Consider the following 23164-nt stretch of genomic DNA (forward strand, 5'->3'; position numbering starts at 1 on the left):
TATAATTGGTATAAAAATAATATTACAACACTGTCGTTATGCAATTAATGAGTCATTGAATCCACTCATACAGATGGATCCGATGTTACAGTACTCGCGTTACAATAATACGTTACAATGTATTTTATCTACTGATGATTTCAGTTTTTTATGCGTCTGGAAACTAGTAATTGTTTTGTATTTTTTTTTATTGAACTAGTTATTAATTGAGCTGAAAGATGTGATTAATTTTATTTATTGTTATGGCTATGACGAACTTAAAATATAGCATAGCATTTTTAATGTTAATGTAAAAGGCCAAAAAATTATAATCATATTTCGAGATCCTAAGATTTACACGTAGTGTTGATAAATTGGAAAGCTTGATTGGATTCTTTTAATGTCATCTCTCACCTATATCTGAACCACAGCTGCCAAATGACTAGAACACAAAAAAAAAAACAATAAAAATCAATGAATGTTAAGCACACACACACCAATGTAATTTCACTATTGCAAACAATTAATCAAGTATCAAAATTGCATGGCACTGTATTTTCTGGTTCCTGTGCCCTTAGTTTTAGTTATCAATGAAGCAAACGTCACATGAGCGTTAGCGTTCATCTGTAATTTTGTATGAACGACTAAACATGATTAAGTCATCTCCGTAAAGAAATAATTGTACTTTGACTTTGGGCGAACGAAGTGTTTTGAATATTTAGGCTTGCATACTGCGTCGTCCGTTCTCATATCCGTTTTTTACAATATGGCGACCCAAGATGATGCATGTATTTATTAATAGCTGGCATCAATACAAATAATTATTATATGACGAAATCTTTGGAAACCTGTCACCTAAAATATTGTCTTTTATGTATATAAACCTCCAGTGTATTGATGACTGTTGAGTAATATAAGTATTACTGGTGCCCGCTATTTTGGACAAAAATTAAAATTGCGGAAAATAGCCAAGATCCGTGCTAAAATATTCAAACCTCTAAGCTAAGAACGTAACGCTGCTGTCACGTTTAACTTCAATACTTACACTGTTCTTTTTTACATTAAGTTATGTAAGTGTTAAACATTTCAATTGGGCATTTGATTCGAATTATTTCACTAAACTAGTCAGTCGGTTCTTGGGTGAAGAGGTTTTAAAAAAATTAATATTATGGGAAAATTTATTTTTGCCGCCGTGTAAAATTACAAGACTTCATCCCCGTACAATTTCAGATAGTAATGCCCCCATACGAACTTTCATTGAACGACCTACGGTGTCGAATCGCTCGCCTGCTTCTCTTATGGCTCGAAGCCCAAAAGCTTTCCTCAATAAGTGGATTGTAAGCGAAAACGCAAAAAAAGTATTATATATAATTTAAGCGTATTTGAACAAACAAACAAACTGTTCAGCTTAGTTGGTATCGAAATAAATGGGGGGTCTAGTAAACCTATACACCGTTTGCGACCAGTCACAACATTTCTTAAATAGATCTCGCCTGTGATTGGTCGGAAACTTGTGCGCTACTGTGAACGCGGTTTTTTTGAACAAGTCAAATGTCCAATTATATAATCTTCTTTTGTACTACTATTTGTACATTATTTTCTAACTATAAATTATTTCCTATCGCAAACGAGAAGGCGCTGCGGGGGCCCGGATTGGTGAGTTTATAGAGACGTTACGATATTGCCGGCTTTTTGTGACATGTGCTCGTATTGTTTGCAGGACACGCTTGTGGATGTGGGTGCAAAAATGCAATTATTTGTTTAGTTTTGCACTGAATTGTTTCGTTTCTTTTCTCATGGATTCCATTACGTAAGAATTAAATGGGAAATTAAATATATGACGTTAATGTTTGTATAAAAAATTGGGAAAAGCCTTGTAAAAAAATATTGACAAAGAATACACCACCCTATGGTTTACCAACCATATCCAAGGTGCCCAAATTGTTAGCTAAGCTTATCTTTTGGGATGAAGAAGCGCCAGGACGCGCAAGGATCTGTTTTTGTGATGTGATAAATTGACTTTAAAGTTTAAATTGTCCTAAGTGAAATGTATTCGAACGATATACATTAACGGCTGCTGTCACGTTGATTCTCGTCGTAGTGTGAACCTTGTTTCGTTCTGTACCTAGTCAAGCTAAAAATTTAGAACCACCAACAGATTTCGAAACTAATCTGTAGCCTTCTTATCGGGCTATAATCGGTCGAAGTTTCGACTATCGATACTCTATGACGTCAGAGTGAAATGGAAATCAAATACTTTGGTTTAAATTTCAAATTCGTCTACATTTTACACCAAATGTGTCGGTAAAATAAAAAAAATACAGAATTAGCAACTCTAAAATAGATAAAATTTGGTCCATTTTGTTTTGACATAATAGTGTTTCGATACTCGTAAACTAACATACGATTGCGAGCTTGCAAATCTTATAAGCACTGGCATAATGCGACGAAAATCTACGTGATTTCAACTCTCAAAAGTGTGCAAAGTTATGTTTATTTTATTTTTAGGCAATTATGTTCTTGTTTATTCCATCAAAATGAAAATAGACATTCCCATTTTTCGAAACACGCTTGTTTATATAAAATTGTATCTGTGTAGTTTTTTTGTCGTAAAACATAATGTCATACGATAAATTATATTTATTTTATTTATAGGCATATATGTGCTTGCGATATCATTTCTTGGTTATTCAATCACACGGAAAACCGATGTTATGGAATGGGGTTAGATATTTTTGCTATCATTATCACCAAATATTAAATTTAAAAATGTATCCATTGTTGATTATGGTACATCGGTACAATATAAGATCCCAATTTTATTGAACCTCCGTTCGTACGATGTTTGAGGGTTTGCGTAGGCCTAAAATTGAATTGAATAAAATGTCAAATTCCTTCATTTATTGTGTAGAAACCGATTAGGGGATTATAGATTTAATAGAACCACCATACCTTCTAACAGGTTAGACTGCAATATCACAAAAAAAAATTGGGTCTCGGAAACTAGTAGTTTATTTTAAAACTGGTCACCAGTAATAAAGAAACTTTCTTAAGACAGTGTCGTTTTCATATTACATTGTTGTTATTAATCAATCCAATGATATCAATTAAATATATTTACCGCATAAAACCAGATAGTTGTCCATTGACTCATAGTATCTAGTTGGAATTACCAAACAACCTTGTCTGACTTTATATAGGTCGTTAGGATCACCAATGCACTTTAAGTATACCTTGTGATAAAAATGCACGCACGATATGTTGAGTTGTATATTTGTATGTCATTGCACGGAGTTTTTTTTGTTCAAATTGTATTGTTTTTCACGCTTTTGTAGCGTTTTTGAGATGCATTTTTGGTATATTTTTCTTCAAACATTCCATCTTTTAACTTAGCATGTATACCTTTCACATTATCCGATACTGATTGTGTGAAAACAAATTAAAAAATGTATGTATGCCAAAACCATTATTTTTGTGTTGATACCATCACAGCTACATGCGAAATTCTGGCCAGAATTATGCGAATACCAGTCAAAGTAGCGGGTCAAATTCAGAATCTAAAAAGTCTTGGAGATCACGCTGATTGCTTTGATTAAACTCCATCCCTTTTTTACGGCCAAACTACTCTAGCTCATCGACCCATTGACTCGGATCTCAGCTTTGCTACCTATGCCTGTCTTCCGTCACATTATCTTAATCGACAACGTCCCTAAAGGGCGTGGAAAAAGTACCTATTGTTGAGACAGATATTCCAAGCAAACAAATAGCAACTACCTAAAGAATGTGATGGGATATAGGACAAGAAACGCGAAGGACAGGGGCCAAAGCAGTTCTTTGGTAATAAAGATGGTATGCTCAGTTAAAATACAAATCATCATTATTAACAAACCATTACCGTGTCACTACAGGCTACGGTCTCCTCTTAGTGTGAGAAGGGCTAAGTCCGTAGTTCACCACGCTGACAAAGTGCGGATTCGTAGATTTCACACGCCTTTTAATGCATAATGAAATACGTAGGCATCCAGTGATAGACAGATGAAGCAATACATATTATATAATTGCTCATAACGCACATTACTCCAAGTTTGATCCCGCAGGAAGGAAAATCAACTTCTTAACCATTCCGTCATAAAAGTTTCGTTATATATTCTGGCCAGATTTTTGACATGTATTTGAGAGGTATACTTTGGACATGATGTCGTAATCAACATTTTTTTTAATCTATCTAGGGTATGATATGTCGCCGTTCATCCGGCGATACGCCAAATACCTGAACGAGAAGGCGCTCTCCTACAGGACCGTTGCCTTCGACTTCTGCAAGGTGAAGAGGGGGTGAGTAGAAAAAATATAAACCTATAATCTGATTGGATGTAACAGCACGTGTTGCAAGAAACGTATTCTTCAGTGCCGGATTTGCGTGCCCAAAACTATTCCTGGGAATTACGGGTAGTTTTGTATTTTTAAATTTGGGTATTATTTGTCACATTACGTTGATTTTAAAGAAAGCTTACTGCTATCTTCTCTATCTATCTTGTGGTAAGGTTCGCTTCGGTGAATGCAATTAGACCCTTCAGGTTTTTTCGTACTCGCCCCATCCTTAAATCCTCTTCAACCTAAAATAATACTCACAATAACAGCTTTTATGTTGAAGGCGCAGCAAAGCTCTTGTCGCGGATAGGCCACTCCCAAAAGGTTCCACTCCCAAAACTCCAATCGCTTTCTAGCCAACCCGTCGCATTCACAAAGCAAATGCTCCCAAAGGGTCATAAATAATGCCCATTTTGAATAACATGGCGATCTTAAATCAGTATTATTTCGAGTTGAGGGTTTAATATGACACCTCGATAGACCCACCTCCCGAATGCTATTGTTTCACAAACTCAATGATTTACTCAATATTAATCTATTTCAAAGCCTGCTGAACGTTTAATATTATTGATTAAATACATCATCATCATTGTCAACCCATCATCAGCCCAACAGAGCCACAGGTCTCCTCTTAGAATGAGAAGAATTAAGACATTAGTCCGTTTGGCTCTGGCTCTATCTTCAGTCTTAAAGATAATGTTCTCAATTCGAAATATAATATTTAATTGCTCTTGCCCACTTTCTTCGTTCCAGTTTATTAAAGTTTTATACAAATCCCGTGGGAATGATTTGTTTTCCTGGAATAAACGTTTAGTCCTTTCAACTAACTTAATGCCAGAAATCAAGTTGATCGTTAGCGCTAAGTTTGCGTTTCGCATTGCGCAAGAGTGGCCTTTCTCTTGATTACATAATATGACCTTGTTAAAACAGCAAAGAGGAAGGCTCCCTCCGCATGATGAACGCAGAGAAACTGCTCAAGACGCTGCCAGTGCTGCAAGCTCAGTTGGATGCATTGCTGGAGTTCGACTGCACCGCCAACGACCTCACCAACGGAGTCATCAACATGTGCTTCATGCTTCTATTCAGAGATCTCATCAGGTGGGTTTTAATATTTATTTTATTAGCTGCGCCTCTTATTAGGTGAAATTGAAAAACGTTTGGTTGCTATTTTAGTTCGTGAAAAGAGGACGACATTTCGTGCCAAAATACGAATTTTCCTACCAAACAACACCAGATACAAAATTCCCAAGGGGGTGTTATCCTTGCGAATTTGGTGTTATTCTAGGAAAAAAAGTAGCTTTACGTCTTTTCTTCTAACTCTATAACAAAAATCGAGTCGCTTGCTTAACCAAGCGGTTAGGACGGCAAATAAGGACAAACAAACACACTGTCGCATTTTAATATAATAATTGACAGATCACAGAATTTGGGACTCTTAAGACGAGTAGCATTAAGTCTTTTTTGCGATACTCGAGAACGACACTACGGTTGCGAGCATGCAAATGCTATTATACTACGGATAAAGATATACTCGTAGATGACGCCTGTTAATTGCAAGCTCCAGGCTGGTATTGGGAATATCATAGCAGAAAAACCCAAAAAAAACCTTTTTGTTTAGTAAACATTTTTTTATTTCGCAGATTATTCGCGTGCTACAACGATGGTATCATAAATCTGCTGGAAAAGTACTTCGATATGAACAAGAAGAACTGCCGAGAGGCTCTCGATCTCTATAAAAAATTCCTAATCAGGATGGATAGGGTCGGAGAGTTTCTGAAGGTTTGTAATTTTATTATTAGTAAGAAGCTGCTCCATATTTTATCTGTCAGGTTAGGTGATAAATTATCACTTTCGAAGTTATACTTCTTTTGGCGTGTTAGGGCAAAAATAGTGAGAGAAATTTTTACTACGCGCGCACACCGCCACAAAAAACGGACACCATAAAGTTAGCTATAGTTAACATTTTAGATTTTCTAAAAAATGGTTTGCCAGTTGAATTTCAATAATTCAAACAATACCTTTTTTCTATTGCTAGTGTTATAAGTATAAGTCGAAAGAGGACCAAGCGAATGGTCCACCTGATTGTAGGTGGAAAACCATTGCCTATGAACAAAGCAACACTCAACAGGGTATGCAAAGAGCACATCATGCAACATGCCGCCATGTGCCCATGAATTTGAGGCGTAGGTGTTAAGCCTCGCCTGTAATACACCGGATACCACGTCCTTGAGACCGGAACACAGCATTGCAACAATGCTCAGCCGCAGAAATAAGAAAGCGACAGTACGTTCTCGGACGAGCTCTGTCACAAAAAGCTCTACAACTACTATTCCATTTTTTCTAGTTAAAGATATTCCTTCTTAGTCGTTACAGTCTTGACAGACTGGTCGTGGTCGTCATCTGGGTGTTGTGGCTCGCTTGACAATACTTCGCCACTCTTCTCTAACGGTTGCCTTTCTTGCGCATTCATGTAGAGGAGCCTCGATTGTGGCCTTCACTTGGTCCGGCCATCTCATCGATGATCTTCCGCGTGCTCTGGTACCTTCTACTTTCCCTTGAATTTATTGTTAGCCAAAAAGCATCAAAGGTCGTCATTTTCCTAACATATATTGTTTCAGCCCTCGGAAACGGTACTATTATAGTTGATTGGACCGGAAAAGTCAGAGTCAGTCTGTTTGGCGTACAGATTCTTCAGCTTTTCGCGGAGTATAGCAAAATAAGCTCAATTTTCATAACGTAACATACTAACTAATTAACTAAATTCTATTCTAGGTAGCAGAAAACGTAGGGATAGACAAAGGAGACATACCAGACTTGACTAAAGCGCCGAGCAGTCTTCTGGACGCCCTTGAAGGTCATCTCGCTAGTCTGGAAGGCAAGAAAGGATCCGCTGCCAATACTCCCACACAGACTGCTAGGTAAGAGAATTAATCATTTTTTCATCACTCGTTTAACGATGCCTCATTAAAAGAATTGATCTAAAGTTAATAAAGTAGGTCATTACTTTTATTAGGCTAAGGGTTGTAGTTTTGTACTAAAATCCATTATTCAATGGGTTGTAATGTGATTTCGATTAAGAAACATCTCGCATCCGACAAAAATGGAAGCATCAAAAACCACTAAACCTCGGTAGTGTTACTCGAACATGCGATTAGTCACATAATTAATTTAACAGGTGACAGTTATTATTTTACCTCTAATGTTTCAAACGTTGACCCTAAAAAGTTTGTGAGCTAGCAATATTCTGCGGGTGTGAAGTGAGACGTGCTCGGGACTACTTCTCTGTTTTTGATCACAGGGCGCTGCATGCAATAATGGCAGAATGAGAATTCTGATGATGTTCTTAATTCTGTAGTTATAAGGTGTTATGTTGATTTCCAGCGCACAGAAGAACGTAGCGAGCGTGATGGGCGCTCTATCTTCCACGTCGTCCTCGTTCGGCAACGCGGCCGCGTCCACGCGCCTCGACTCGCAGACCAACGGCAATCTGTTCATAGACGACTCGCTGAAACAGCAGGTGCTCGCGGAGGAGGAGGCCGCTATGAACCAGTACAAGGTAAACTTCTTCTCAACTTCTCTTTTCTATAACTTTACGAGCTAAGGTCGATCAGTGTTGCCGTCTCTTAACCTTTTCTCCACTGTACAAGTACCTTTTTGCTGGTGTGGAAATTCCTTTCTTTTTATCTTTAGAGCTAAGGTCGATCAGTGTTTCCGTCTCTAACCTGTTCTCCTCTCTGCAAGTCCCTTTTTTCTCGTGCGGAAATCCTCACGGTTACCACAGCACCGGGATTTCCAGCGGGTTATGACGGATTCTTACAGATTAAAACGGTGTTCCAACTTTTTGACATATTTTTGACATATATAATTTAGGAAAATAAAAAATCCTGAATTAAATAGTTTTAATGTTCATCTAATTAAGCTCAGGGTCAGAGGTCAGAGCTCAAAGAGTAGCGAAGCTGAAGAAGGGGTGGGCACATAGCTCAAAAGACCGATAGATGTTGGGGTTCCAAGGTGCTGGAATGGGGACCTTGCACCGGTAAACGCAGCGTTGGTAGACGGATGACATCCAGCGAGTCGAGGGAGCCGTTGGACCCACGCGGCACAAGACCGTGGTATTTGGAACCCCTACAAAAGACCTATGTCCAGTAGTGGAAGTCCATTGGTTTACATGACGATGATGATGAATTCTGGAAACTACAGGTCAAGAGAAATGATCCAGCGATAGCTAGTGAAGCGTACAGCGTCTCAAGCTAATGTTCACAGAATCAGTGCCAGTTCAAGTAAACGTAATTTATGCCCGTTTTCATTAACGACGGACTAGGAAATGCCAAAGTACACCCAATCAAAGAAAATACCTACACATACTTTCGCCAATCGATTTTCACCAGACAAACTCATATAATCTAACTTGTCTATGATTCTTGCCACGAGGTGTGGTATTTTGTGTTTGTATTTTCATATTTAAATTTTTTTGTTTGGATTTTAAATTATTGAAAGAAACCGAATTTATATTCTTTTTTATCCGTCAAGTGTCAGTTTACGAGTCCCCTAATTTTAACGTTCTACCGAATCGGAATTGTGTCGTAGCTTTAGACGGCACCTTACGTTGTTATACATCACATAAAAAATAAATATACTACGACACACATCGCCACCTAGCCCCAAAGTTAGCGTAGTTTTTGTTATGGGTACTAAAATTACTGATGAATATTTTTAGGAACAATATACCTAAATACTTAAAATGTACAGATAAACACCCAGACACTGAGAAACATTCATAAGAGTTTGTGAAAGGTTTTTTAATCTAAGAATCAACCCAGTCTCTCAGCATCGATAAGGCGATTCCTAGGTTTAGTGCAAACGTGCATTACCGGCTCAAAGACCAGCTCCAGCTGTGAGAGTCCTTCGGTGAAGACAATGATGCAGTTCCCATACGTCATCAGCTCAGGATATCTCATCTATCGTTATATAGCAAAGCTCGTCCGCAGGTTCACTTATATCAAGGCGACGGGATCACCGGCGAAGAAGACATCTCGGATATATCGGAGCGATTCGTAAGACTACCCTCAATATCGGGAATACGCTTTGTAAATTCTCATTATGTTGGTCGAAAGGAAATGTAGCTTTGGGATTCGGTATTAAAATGATATTACACCTCCTTGCATCATACTTTACAAGCTTCTTTACATAGTATCACAAAAATAAACGGTCAAGTGCGAGTCGGAATCGCGCACGAGGTGTTTTCCATTATCTATAGGTTGTCCATGAAGATGTATATGTTCGGGCTATTTCGAATGTATCGTCATAACCATCTCTGTCTCTCATGCTTTTAAATGTATACATGTCTCACTCGCACAGTAGCGTACTGTGCCATATATGTATGTAGTATGTACCATTACCATTTGGGGATGCTTTGTGTATGTTTGTACAAAGGATATCAGTCAATTAACGCTTTTAACCTTTTAAGGAACTCGAAATATATCGTGCTTGACTGTAAATATGTCTTGTCAATGGCCTGTTCCAGTTCTCTGCTGGACCACAGGCTTCTCCCAACGGGAGGGTTTTCCCATAATCACCACGGCAGGCGGCTTGGTGATTGCAGATTGTAGTAGTAGCATAGAGGACGCTGCTGCCCGCTGTCTGTTCAAATAAAATAAAATTTATACGCTGAACATAAGCCTTCAAAGGGGCTTATTATTTATTGATTTTTCTTTAATTGGAGAACCAACAGTTGTAAATACTAAATAATTAACAAATTGGTTGCCTTAAAACTAATAACAGGTTTCCACAGATAAGTTTTATATAAACATTGGCGGACCGCAGCGCTATCTTTCGGGCTGATTTGTGAATCTAAACCATCCAGGGTTCCTGGTAGAACCCAGCAAAGCTGCAGCAAACTATAACTAAAAATTAAGTTTACCTAAAAATAAACTTAATTTTATTATCGAATGGAACAGTTCGGTTATGACGGGACTATCGAAGCAAGACTAATCATTACTGGACCATTCGAAAAGGATACTTACTAGGTTTTTGACCTTAAATCTATTTTTTTTTTTGTATATAATGAGAATACAAAGTATTCAGGTATAAAAATGAGTACCTGAATACCTGGTATTCATATTCCATTTTTCTGAACATAAAGTGTTTCGGCCTGACAATATACAAACTTGAACCAAATCCATTTACGATTCTTAAACTATAAAATGATATGGGAAAATAACCAATCTGCTGAGTTTCTTGCCGGCTCTTCTGTATTGAATTCCGAACCAGTGGTAGTCACTACATAGAGACTGACTTGACGTTACAAAAGTGCTTATAAACTAGGCCTACTTGAATTATATAAATTATGATTTATATATTTTTTAAGCAGTTACTCTGGTGATAAAGATGTAAAGATTGTACATGGGTGGCGCTTTTAGAACTCAAAATAGCCAATGAAAAAACCACTTTTCTCTCACACAGAATAAGGTACAATCTCCAACGAATTCGGCTGCAAACAACCCATTCCTGTCAACCGGACCCCCGGCAGGCCAGCCTCAAAATCAGAACCAATCTATCGTGGACCTCTTCGGACCAACGCCGTCGGATGCGACCAACACTAACACGAGCAAGGCTTCCGACGATCTGTTGTCTTTGGGCAACCCTTTCGCGGACATGTTTGGAGGTAAGCGTGTGTACATACAGAGTTTCTTTGTAAAATTGTTTACTATACACGTGTGGAAGATAGTGTAAATTATTTCCAATATTTCGGTTATGTACCACACAATTTGTACGCTTGCAATCAAGGAGCCGTTCTCGTGTCGAAATGATGTAACGTTTGTGTAAACTGGAACTTATTTGCCTTGTTTTAAAGCTCATAATTGTACATACTGTTATCACGCAGCGCTATTGGCAGAAGATTAGCATTGTCTTCGAACTGAGGCGATTTGTTTTTTTTTTTTTATTTACGATAGGCCAGCGCTTGACGACAATCATGCCCGTTAGAAAGCAATGATGAGGTCTAGGTTGGAGCACGCTTGCCTAGAAAAAGCCTATTCACTCTAGCCTTGAGGGTACTCAAATTATACGTGGCAGAAAATACAGTTGCCGGGAGGGCGTTCCACATCTTAGCGGCACGTATCAGAAACGTGGATAAAAAACGTTTCTTGCGTGTTGATGGAATATCAACCACATAAGGTTGCCACCGCTCACGGTGTCTCGCTGTTCTGTGGTAGAACGGGTTGCGGCGTACGAGACGAAAATCACTTGCTCGGATTGTGTCATATTACTCGTATGGAAGTGTTCAAAATGGCGTGATTGACTCTCTCTATTAAAACGGGCCACTGACTCCCGCGCTGCCGGAATTTTATTATGATTTCGGCTGTTTAACTTCTTTTGATAAAAAATGTCTTACTTGAAGCTAATGATCATTTTTATAAAAATTAAACTTTCAAAATTAAGAGGCATTAGCTCTATTGAGGAACCCAGAAAATAACTCGGGCAGTCGCGTCAGTTTAAGAGACTAAGCGAGAGAGCGAATTGCTGTAAGTCGCGTTCAGTTTCCATCGCGAGATTTGCCTCAATTAACTCGTTTTAGTTGCATAATACTAGCATAGTAGGCTAGCATTTGTATCGATATTCGAAAACGACTCCATAATCGCAAGCGTGCAAATCGTACGGGTACTTATTGTACAAAGCTCCTAAAATAAGTTTAATAAACTTGACACTCAAATCGTCCGTGACACTTGTAAATTTGCAGTTTTAGGGAGTTCTAATCCTTACTATGACGAAATCAGGATGTCATATTCGTTTCCTAGTTCACTTAGCCACTCTTACTGTAAAATGGCTATAATATTCTGGAAGCATCGACTTTAGCGATCTTAATTCCGTGCACATTTACTTGGAAAAGATTTGCGTGAACGCATACGTAACCTACGTACAATATGAATTTACCGCTTCAAAAAGTTGTTCTTACTCTCAATAGACTAGTGATAGTCTAATACTACGTCCACATTGTAGTAGTAGCACAGAATTCGCTACTGCCCGCTTTCCGTTATATTCCCTTGGCCGCCACTTACGACACCCTCGGGAAGAGTCGGAGTGGTGATAACTGTATTCTGATCTGTCGACTCCACACGGCAATATTAAAACAATTATCTAATAGAAATATCATCTCTTTGTATGGTAAATGTGAGAAAGATGGCACTATTTTTACGCGGAAAGGTTTTGTACAGATTTCCAAATCGCTTGAGATCGCTACTTAATACTTAATACCGCACTTCAACACTGTATAATACGCACAATCTGCTTAAGGATGAATGTTGTACGCACATTACAGTCGAGATTAACGCGCGCGTACTGAAAACTGACTTGTTGTCTTATTATTTGTAAAACGTCTAGTAACGTGTGATCAACTCGTGGGATATTAATGTACTAAAATAAAAAATGTCCACGTTTCAAATCACGCCCGGACAATTCCTTCAGATGTCTTAGTCTACACAAACTATTGGAAATAATCTTCGGGTTTCATCGAAACAGTAAATTAAAACTACACTAAACCTTGTGTAACTAAAAAACTAATAATAATATTACTCCGGTATAATGTCTTGTATGGAATTTTATACTCGTAGATTAATTTAAACCACTCGTAGATTCTTTTTATAAGTGTATTGGTTAACGTAACATTATTTATGCAAAATTTGTTAATGATACTGTAAAAATAACAATGGTTCAAGTCAAGTTGTTTGTTCTAGTTAATACATTGTCAATCGTTTGTGGCTATTTCCCTGTCTAATTAATGACGTACTCAAACGTTAATTCATGAAATACCTTTTACAGTACAAACAGATTGCGGAATACCAACTTTGAACAAAGCCCACTCTCGTGAGTTATGGTGTGGTAAAAATTGAATTGTCCGCGTGGCACAGCAAAGGTCTAGCCGCGATCCAGCTGACGACGGCCGATTTCAGGGCATCTTCACTGTCGTTTGTAGCTTAGATGGGTTGCTAAGCGATTTAGCTCCGGTACAATATCGCGTAGAAACCAATTTGGGGTGTGGGTTCAATATAACTGCCATACTCTCGAACCGGTTACCCCGCTACCATCTTAGACCGCATCATTTATCACGTGGTCAGATTGCAGTCAAGGGCTAAACTTATAGTAGAATAATTCGCGACAGAATAAATAAATGCCGGTTTTAGCTCCACCCCTTGACTAATTAAAATATTTAAACATTAACGCTAGACCCTTATCAGCTTATACAGATTGCGGAATTCCATTTCTGTAACCATTTGTAATCTTTGATTTGAAAAACCTACCGATTTAAAATCACACTTAGCGGGCAGTGCAAAGAGTAACGGATAACGGACGGTCTAGTTGATATCATCATCGTTAACCCGACACCGGCCCGCTACACGGCACGGGTCTCAGAATGAGAAGTGCTTAGGCCGTAGTCCATCACGCTGACCAAATGCGGATTGGGAGACTTCACACGCCCTTGAGAATTTGAGGACTTTCAAGAATACAGATTTCCTCACAATGTTTTCCTTCACCTTTAAAGACGCACATAACACCGTAAATGTCACCGGTACCCCTAAAAGGAAAGACTGAAGCGTTAGTTGTTACTTTAGTGAGCCCCATTCAAGGAGTCTCTGGAGATAGGTAATGACTTGCGGGCACGTTTCTAGCGGCGCCCGCCACCACTGCGTCACCCGCGTGGCAGAGCAACGGCTTTGCCGCGTTCCCGGCCGCGCCGTCCGCGCCGCAGCCCAACACGTTCGTGTCCGAGGCTAACTTCACTAACGTTTTCAGTAACAATGACACCGCAGGTGAGGCGCTTTCTATTGTAGATCGCTTTGGGGTTGTCACGTGTGTCAAGAATAATGTAACCTTAAATATTATAAATAGTATCCCTTAAATACCTTAAAAAAGTAACCTTACATATATATAATATAGGGAGTATTTAATCAATTCGTTTTTGTTATTGGCGTCTTAGCTCTTATTGTGATGGCCGAAATCACATGTAATATATGTGTATGAATTTGATAAAGTCTTATAGAGCGATAAACGCCAGCTACACGAAAAAGCATGACGCATTGTCACGTTCCGCTTGAGTCGAGCGTGCAAGCGATAGAGAGGCACAATCGGCCTATGCGTTCGGCTTGTGACGCATCTATCTTTCTCCAACTCGGACGCACGTTAGCATGTAAAATTACAGACAACCAATTTTTAAATTACTAAGAAAACATAAATTATAATGATATCTTGATGAAGCCGACACGTATTAGTTAAAATGCGCACGTGGCAACCCCCAACAAATTCTCAATTCACATCCTTCTCTATGGTGTTGGGAAAATTGTATATTTAGTAAATATAGTATTAAATCCTTCTGTAACAATGTACTGAATTAACTGTGTCTATACTTAATTGATGATTATTGTGCAAGCTGCCGCGAACCCATTCATGGGTATGGGGGATCCGACCCAACCAATAACCGCATCCCCGGCCCGACCTCCGCCTCCAAACGTCCAACCCAAATCCGCCTTCGATGACCTTGAGGATGTCATGCGAATGTCACTTGGCGGGTCACCAGCTAAACAGCCCCAGCCGATTACCCAACAGCCGCAGCCAATGCCGTTCGGTGACGTCATGAACATGCCGATGTCGCAGCCGATGATGTTTGGCTCCCCAGCAAGGCAACCGATGATGCCGATGGCTGCCATGGGTTCGATATATGTTACGGAATGTTTGGTTGTTTGTATATATTTATTTTGCCAGTTTTATGTTTTGTTGATTTACTCGTTTCTTTTTTTTTCGTTTTGTTGTCAGGTTGGAGATTTTACGGCAATTTTAGACGTTAATATTTTTAGTGGCACTGGTTAAGACCCGGTTGTTACAAACCATTCGTTGTCATAAATTCATTAAAAATTAGCAGATGGGTTTATTTTTAGAACATGCAAGATTTATGTGGGAACTCTTTGACGGAGACTGCAATTAATGTTATAATAATATTGTTTTAAGTTTCTGCAACGCAACGCTGTTCAAATTAAAAAGGTTTAAAATATTTGTCAAGTTTGACAAGCAAAGAAAGTTAATTGTATGCGTATGTAATAAATAGTTGTTATGCGATTTAGAATTGATATATTTTCACACAATTTATTTCCATAAAACAATAGCTAATAAATAACTCATACGTCTTGGTTAGTTTTAAGTTAAAATATGTTGCATATGTATTATAAGGAATACGAATTTAAAGATCACTCTTTAACGTCAGCGCAACTTTTTGACGCACGTGTTTAAAGTCAAAACTGTTTATGCAACCGGGCCTTAATTGTCGTAAGTCGTAACGTTTCCTTGAGATTGATAACGCTTCTTTTAAACGAGCATATGAAATTACACAAAACAAATTCCATCGTTGTGACCTTTAGAGTAAAACGAAACATTTTAATCCTGAAACATAAAATTGGTACGATGTGGCTTATGAACAGTAAGCTTTCGTTCTTTTCTTTCAGGGCACGCGCTTTAGCGTTTATTTTTTTAGCATAGCATAGACGTTGCACCGCGTTTTGACACCGCATTAACAATTCCATTAATACCTGTAAATATTTAAATACATGTGAATAGTAAATTACGTAGTTTTTATGTACCTAAGTATTATTAACATTTTTTCAGCTGACTTATCGTGTTTTGTTTTTAATTGATGTTGTTGTTTTTTTTTTTGTTTTGTATTTTAACAATGTTGTCATCTCTACAGAAAAAAAAAAGATTACATTCCTTAGTCAATCCAGTCTTAGGTTCTCAATACAAAATGTTTTCGAAATCATTGCATCCCTGCAAATGCTTTCGCATTACTGTAGGTATACCAAACGTATGTGAAAACATCTTCCTCATTTTTGCTACCGTCATAAAATAAACCGCACAGCTTAGAATAGTAACAACGTCAGCTGCGATTGCGCTACATTATTCATCATCAATCAATCCGTGTAGATGAACATTGACAACAATCATCAACAACAGTGCCAACAATCTTGGAAACACAACAACAATACCGAGGCAAGAAACACAACAGTTATCTCCAATCACTCATTCCACGCAGTTTTTTTATGTTTTACTTGGCTACATTCATAAAACGAAATAGCATAGAAAATTATGATATGAGATATTTTACAACAATCGCAATCAACAAAGCAGTGTCAACAATGTTGCAGGACAACAAACACAACAACAACAGCCGGGCAAGGTGCTCACAGGTGACCTCGACTCTTCGCTGGCCCAGCTCGCCAACAATCTCACCATAAACAAAACAGCTTCCGCTCAAAAGTAAGTAATTCACACTATTCTGAATGACTACTTACAAGTGCTGATATAACTTATTTAATTTCTGAAAAACTCATAATTTCTATTACAATACATTATGTTAGTATATCTTCAACGAGAATACTAGCTAACTGCACAAATCATATAAAATCAATTGGACATAGTTACACAAAATCGGATCAAATAGCACTGACGTAGTTTTTACAGATGTAGGGCCTAACAAATAAATGTGGCATAACGTCGGAATAGTTGTACAGTCTTTTCCACGCTCTCACATTTGAAAGGTACTATCAGTTAGAATTTGAAGTGTCACAAAATACTTTATCTATTCCGACGTTATGCCATATCTATTGGTAATGCCCTAAATGTCTCAAAACTACATCCACCAGTGTGGGTGGGAGCCTTTGCGTTTAACGTTTAAGTTCTAACTCAAAAATTCGCAATATAATCGCACGAACTGACAAACCGCGTGAACGAATCAACATTGAGAAGTGCCGTATGGGAGATATGGCAGATGCGCATATTAAAGAACCGAGCTAAATCAAACTACACTAATAGTATGAAACAGTTTTGCTAATGAAAATAATGTCAAAAAGAGTGTTATAAGTGATATAGTAAACAAGACTAGAAACGTAATGGGATTTTCAGAAATGTATTAGAGTGAGATGTTTTGTCATCGATAAAGCATCTGAAGTTTGACTTTGTAGCTATTGATTTATTTTTTCTTTCATTGTCAAGTGAAACGATTGCAAAATCATTGTTATGATCATTAATTGAGTACTATGGTAATAAATTTTTTTGACTTTGACATTGACTTTAAATAAATAAATAATTTTCAATTTTTTTTTTTATTATTCTATTTTCTTGAGTGATAAGTATAGTATTTACACAGGAAGGCATTAACTTACTTTCCGACACCGTTTCTACTACATAGTACATGATTATGGGTCATAACCAACCATAACCCAATATGGGGTGTATAATTTGTGACACGCGTAACTTTAATTTGTGACAGATACTTGACAGTTTGGATGAGGTGTAAAATATGACGCCACAAAATTCACTTCACGCGTAATAATTTTAATGTCATAAACAATGCCGCAACGCAAGCCGTCTTTTATATAAAAATATCATGTGTCGCATTGGTGAAAGCATCCACATACAGTTTGGTCCTACGGCATGTAATGACCAGTAGGTAATAGATTTCTAACCACCAGTAGATTTAATACCAACGGACTTACATTGACGACTCAAAAAAGTTTTAATTAATAAAAATGGTCAAATACTAATTCTTATGGCATTCGCTTTATGTATCGACTTGACACCAACTGTATTGAAATTAAAGCATTAGAATGTAAGCTTTATGTTACATTTACTATACTTTTCAATATTTTTGTGGTAGTTTAAATAAATGAGTGACGACAGTCTTATGCTTTGTCTAATTTAGGATGATAATTTTGGCAAGCCAATAAAGTTTTGTTATATTTGCGGTCAATTCAATTAAAAATTTCTTTATTCATGTAGGCCTATCACAGGCACTTATGAAGCGTTCATACATATATGTTTACATAATTGTAAGGGGATGGTGATAACTTCGTTCGCCAACTTAAACCTAAAGCTACGAGGGTTCCAAATGCGCTCTGGTCTAAGAAGGGCCCACAACAAACTTAGCCGGGTAATTTTTTTTTGTTATCACCATCTCGCAGAAAATTTATATTAAGCTATGAAGCTAGAGCGATTCACACCCAAGCTATTTTATTGTTTAAGTAATCCTTAATATTACAATAGGATTTTTCTGTAAGCTTAGGTTTTCTATAACGTATTAAACAGGTAAAACATATTACCGGTAATGTCGTACTTCATTGAGCGCCTTCCCGCCCACTGATGCCAGTTTTCAATAACTACGAACCAGCCAATGCGTAAATAAGTAACGCCTAATCTAAGGAGATTCCTATGCATACATCAAACGTTTACCAATAGTTATACAAACCTAAAAGTTGGTGACTGTTTTTTCTATAGCATTCGATGTAGGATATACTGGAATGCTAAATAGCTTCCGCACGATTTACGACGTTTAGTACGATTCCGCACCATGTAATGCGCAGGGTAGAAAATCATGAATGAATGAATGAACGAATGAACTTACATTGCACTCCAAAGAAAAGTATCGAAAATATGAAAGAAGTAAGACGACGGCTAAAAGAAATGAGTGGAAGGAAAAAAAGTGAGACAAAGGTTAATTTCGATATTCGCGGAATCAAGAGTGCCTGACTTATTGTTTTGTTAGAACTCGTGTAGCATCCTTTAGAATAGAATACTCAAGGTCGTATGTGAAGGTATGCCGATTTCATCGAGACAGTAACAGAAAATAAACTAAGATCCTATGACATGTGAAATAAGTTTATTAATTATTTCAGCAGGTGTAAGTTTTAATGTATACAATTAATTATAGATTTCTTTGTATATAAAAGCTGATATATGGGTTATTACGCCTCAAATAAGAAACTTTTTTAGTATTATTATTATTAATAATTAATATAAATGATTTGAAGGAAAAGAAGTGAGCCAACAGCTAATAGAAGTGAGTAGAAGGCAAAGAAGTGAGTCGCATGCTAATAGGAGTGAGTGGAAGCAAAAGAAGTATGATGAAGGATAATAAAAAAAGTGAGTGGAAGGAAAATAAGTAAGATGACGCCGTATAAAAGTGAGTGCAGTGAGATGAATTGAAAAGACGCGAAAAATTAGTGGAAGTTGTGTGGAGTGAAGTTACGAGTTAGTCACGTCATACACTTCAAAACACTTTACATCACACGATATAACGCTTACATTCCAATGCTACAATCGAGTCGCTGTGAGTTGGTGTCGAGTCGATGCGCTGTGATAAGATTCCCCTGACTGAAGAACCTTTTTTTGAAATCAATAAGAAATTACTTTCACCGCCATCTCATAACTTTTTATATAATTGGCAAATTTTATTGTAGTCATGTTGTGATTGATGAGTAGACAAATAGTTTTTTTTTTTAAATTATTGAATTTTTATTAAATGTTTATTAGATTTTTCAAATGCAAACTGCCTTTTGGATAGATATATAGTTAGTTGCTGCGTGAATTGACAAGTTATTTATTTAATTACTATTTTATTAAACTCACTTGAAAATTGATTAATCTGGTCAAAGTGTGGGTATATATTATTTTATATTTTATTCTTCAAAAATTCGAGTATATACTTAGTAGAATAGAAAAACGGAAACAAAAGAAATATTGATAAATTAATTAGATTAATCAATTTTAAATTGGGTTATTCTTTATTGTTATTCGGTAAAGACTTTGCCAATTCGTGGCACGGAACTATCAAGTTTTTCAAGAAGGCCTTTGTATATGGGCAGTTAAATAAACATGGTGTACAAAATTTTGTAGTTACTTTGACACCAAAGTCTGTGGTACGTAGATGCTTTCACGTGTGTTTTAACTAGTTTAGTTTTTTCAAACGGTTTTAAGTGGAATTAAATTGATACGTATATAATAACACTAATTATAGGGTGGTTTTTCTTTAGTATTATTAGAACTTTTTGAGATAGAGCTTGTCTGGGGAATTATTACCGCCATGCTTATATCTGCCCTCAAACAGCATTGATGCAATGATGTGTTTTGGCCTTAAGAGCAATAAGGGCACATAAGGGTTAACACCACATGCAGGACGTGCTCCTTGCATGCCCTGTGAAGTTTTGCTCTGTTTATAGGCGATGGTTTTCCACTCGCCATCATCAATGCACAATGAGGTAGTTTGGAGACATTTAGGGTTTTTACAAATAAATGTGACACAACGTCGGAATAGTTGCGGTATTTTTCACAGTATGTCATTCGAGAGGTGCTTGAAGTGTGCCAAAACACTTATGCCACAATTATTTGTAAGGCACTAAATGTTTTAAAACTACCTAAATGTGTGTTCGATCCTTTTCTTTAACTATGTCCAATTGATACTATAGCAAAAAAAAGACGGACATACTTTACTAGACAGCAAATTATTAATTATATAAATAATTATTGTTTTAAAATATCAATGTCGACTAACAATGTGAATCAAAATAAAGTGTTGGTCGCGGTTAAGACCACCATCTCCCTTGGCCCCACCAACCTCGCGGTACTTGCTCCCGGCGTGCTCCCGGGCCGCTTTGTCTCCTTTTCTAGTCGCGGTTCATAAAACTCCACTTAAAACCTTGTTGAACCTATAAAGCACGTGTTAGCATGCTTGTCTGGTGCTAGACCGATGCTGTGGAGCTCGCCAAAGAATGCGTCAAAGACCACCACGGCCTGGAGTCCGCAGCCCATGCAGGCCACAACGGGTGCTGGATACCGCCCTATGGTAAGATCAATGGGTTTTCTAGGGTAATTATAACTAACAATCAATCTACTATCTGTCATCATCAACCCATTGCTGACCTACTACAGAGAACGGGCCTCTTTTCAGAATAACAATGGTATAGGCTTTAGTACACCTTGCTGGCCAAGTGCGGTTTGTTATATTTCACATGCCTTTAAAACATTATGGAGGCACAGGCATGCAGGTTTCCTTGCAATGTTTTCCTTCACCATCAAAGCAAGTTATATTTCATTGCTAAAATTAAAAGCGCGCTTAACTCTGAAAAATAAAGGCGATTTGCTGTTATCGACATCTGTCCCCCGAAAGGGTAGCCGTAGCCTTGCCAACTAGGCTATCTACGCTACTGTCTACTGTCTATAAACGCTTAAAGGAAATTAATGAAAATTAAGGTATATTCCGTCATATCCTAGTGGTTAACACTCCGGGCTCCTTTTTTGGGGCAAGACACGCACCTCTAACTTTTTGCAGTTATGTGCTTTTTTTTGTAATATAATTTGCTTTAACGGTGAAGGAAAACATCGTGAAGAAACCCGCATATCTGAGAGTACTTCATAATGTTCTCAAAGGCGTTTGGAGTCTTACCAAACCGCACTTGGTTAGCAGACTACGGCATATTCCCATTTTTTCTTCTAAGACGAGAAACCTTGCCCTTTAGTGGGCCGGTAATGGGTTTTTGTTGATTAAGTTACCGTCATCACGTGATAATACCGGTGTCTATCAAGCTAAAGTGACCCGTCGATTAATTACGTGATGACATTAGCTATCTTAGATAGTCAACATAACTAAGGAATTTGAACTGTCGTGAGTGGATTTAGTAGTTTATAAAAGATTTGGCTTTACACGCGTGTGTTTGAGTCGGCGTTTGTCCGACTAGTTTTAAAACTACCTCGTACTCTTCGTTCTCAAAGAAAACTAACTAAAAGTCTCGATTCGTAAATGAAGAAACGATGTCGCTCATGAAAAAATTTAAATTCGTTTTTGCTGAATTAGTTTCGGACCCGTGTGTCTTTGGCCATGACGATAACGACTTCTCGATTAAATGCAAGCAAATCTTGTACTAGCTGGCTACTGTAGTAGCGATGCGATGCGATTCCCCTTTTGTTTCCTTAGCACGTGCTACGCTTCGCCAGCACATAAGAGAATATCCTTACTAATACTATAAAATAACTTAAATTCACAAAAGTGAATGTAAGTTACGCTTTCACGCAAAAACAAAAAACCCATCATCACGAAATTTTGTACACATATTTCTGAAGGTATTAGAAGTATGCTTTGTATCCCGAAATTAAGCTCAGTTCTCTTTGAAGAGGGGATGAAAGTTTTGGACCATTTTGCAACAGGCTTAGATATCCTAAATACATAAAGTGCTGCCACATTTATGAGGCACATGTCTTTTGAAAAACAAAAACAAAAGCGGACGAAGTCGCAACAGCTAGTAAATTATAAATGTTGCATAGTTGTCCTGATAAAATTAATAAGTTAGGTTGAAAAGTTACACTTCTCATTGTTGAATGAACGATATTGAAAAAATGCTCCAAAACACTCTCCCATGAGAGGAGTCCCGCACCCAGCAGTAACTGTTAATAAACTGATGAAGATGATGAATCCATAAAAAACTACACAATTTCCTAACTGAGTTCACTGAGTATTAACTTTCAGGGTGTTTTCTAAATCCAAAATATTTTAACTTGACGTCAACGGCTTCAGTTACACAATTAACTCGACTGATATATCGTTATAAAGCCCATATGTTTATATTAAAGAGTGTCCACTCACGATAAAGTTTATGTTAAAATTAAGGTGAAGGGTTTTGTCCTAACATTGTTGTGCACAAAACTTTAGTAAAATGTAATTAATAAAGTTTGTATGCCTATTTTCACAGTGATATTAACTTATTTTCACAATTATATAGCATAAAATGGTACGACACAATTTATAACTTCTACGCAGCTTTTCTTGCGTTTAGCATTGTTTATTTTTTTTAATTTACATAATACTACGCGTTAGCGTTAGCTCTATTAATTTGTCGTATGTGAAATATTGATTTTATCATGACGTCATGCAGTCGTCTATAATGCTCTTGAGATTAGGCAAATCGATCGACGAGTGATAGTAGAATTCGTTTTCATACATGGTCTGTTT

The 23164-nt window shown here is 37.5% G+C and overlaps 1 protein-coding gene across 16 annotated transcripts in view; it reads left to right on the forward strand.

Moving 5' to 3' along the window:
• Positions 1–23164, forward strand: part of LOC120633935 (phosphatidylinositol-binding clathrin assembly protein LAP) — a 58159-nt gene that overhangs the window by 27184 nt on the left and 7811 nt on the right. For 3 of the 16 annotated variants that reach the window (XM_039904346.1, XM_039904348.1, XM_039904353.1), the window contains exons 4-15: positions 1612–1635; positions 4209–4311; positions 5278–5445; positions 5988–6126; positions 7120–7265; positions 7729–7903; positions 9336–9401; positions 10810–11011; positions 14013–14153; positions 14771–15049; positions 16533–16644; positions 20905–21004. In XM_039904346.1, the coding sequence (XP_039760280.1) occupies positions 1612–1635; positions 4209–4311; positions 5278–5445; positions 5988–6126; positions 7120–7265; positions 7729–7903; positions 9336–9401; positions 10810–11011; positions 14013–14153; positions 14771–15049; positions 16533–16644; positions 20905–21004 (1655 nt within the window). The remainder of the gene's footprint in view (positions 1–1611; positions 1636–4208; positions 4312–5277; positions 5446–5987; positions 6127–7119; positions 7266–7728; positions 7904–9335; positions 9402–10809; positions 11012–14012; positions 14154–14770; positions 15050–16532; positions 16645–20904; positions 21005–23164) is intronic. The other 13 variants (XM_039904358.1, XM_039904347.1, XM_039904355.1 and 10 more) reach the window with 11 other exon arrangements.

This window comes from Pararge aegeria, chromosome 22, assembly GCF_905163445.1.
Source record: "Pararge aegeria chromosome 22, ilParAegt1.1, whole genome shotgun sequence".
Classification (NCBI taxonomy): Eukaryota; Metazoa; Arthropoda; class Insecta; order Lepidoptera; family Nymphalidae; genus Pararge; species Pararge aegeria.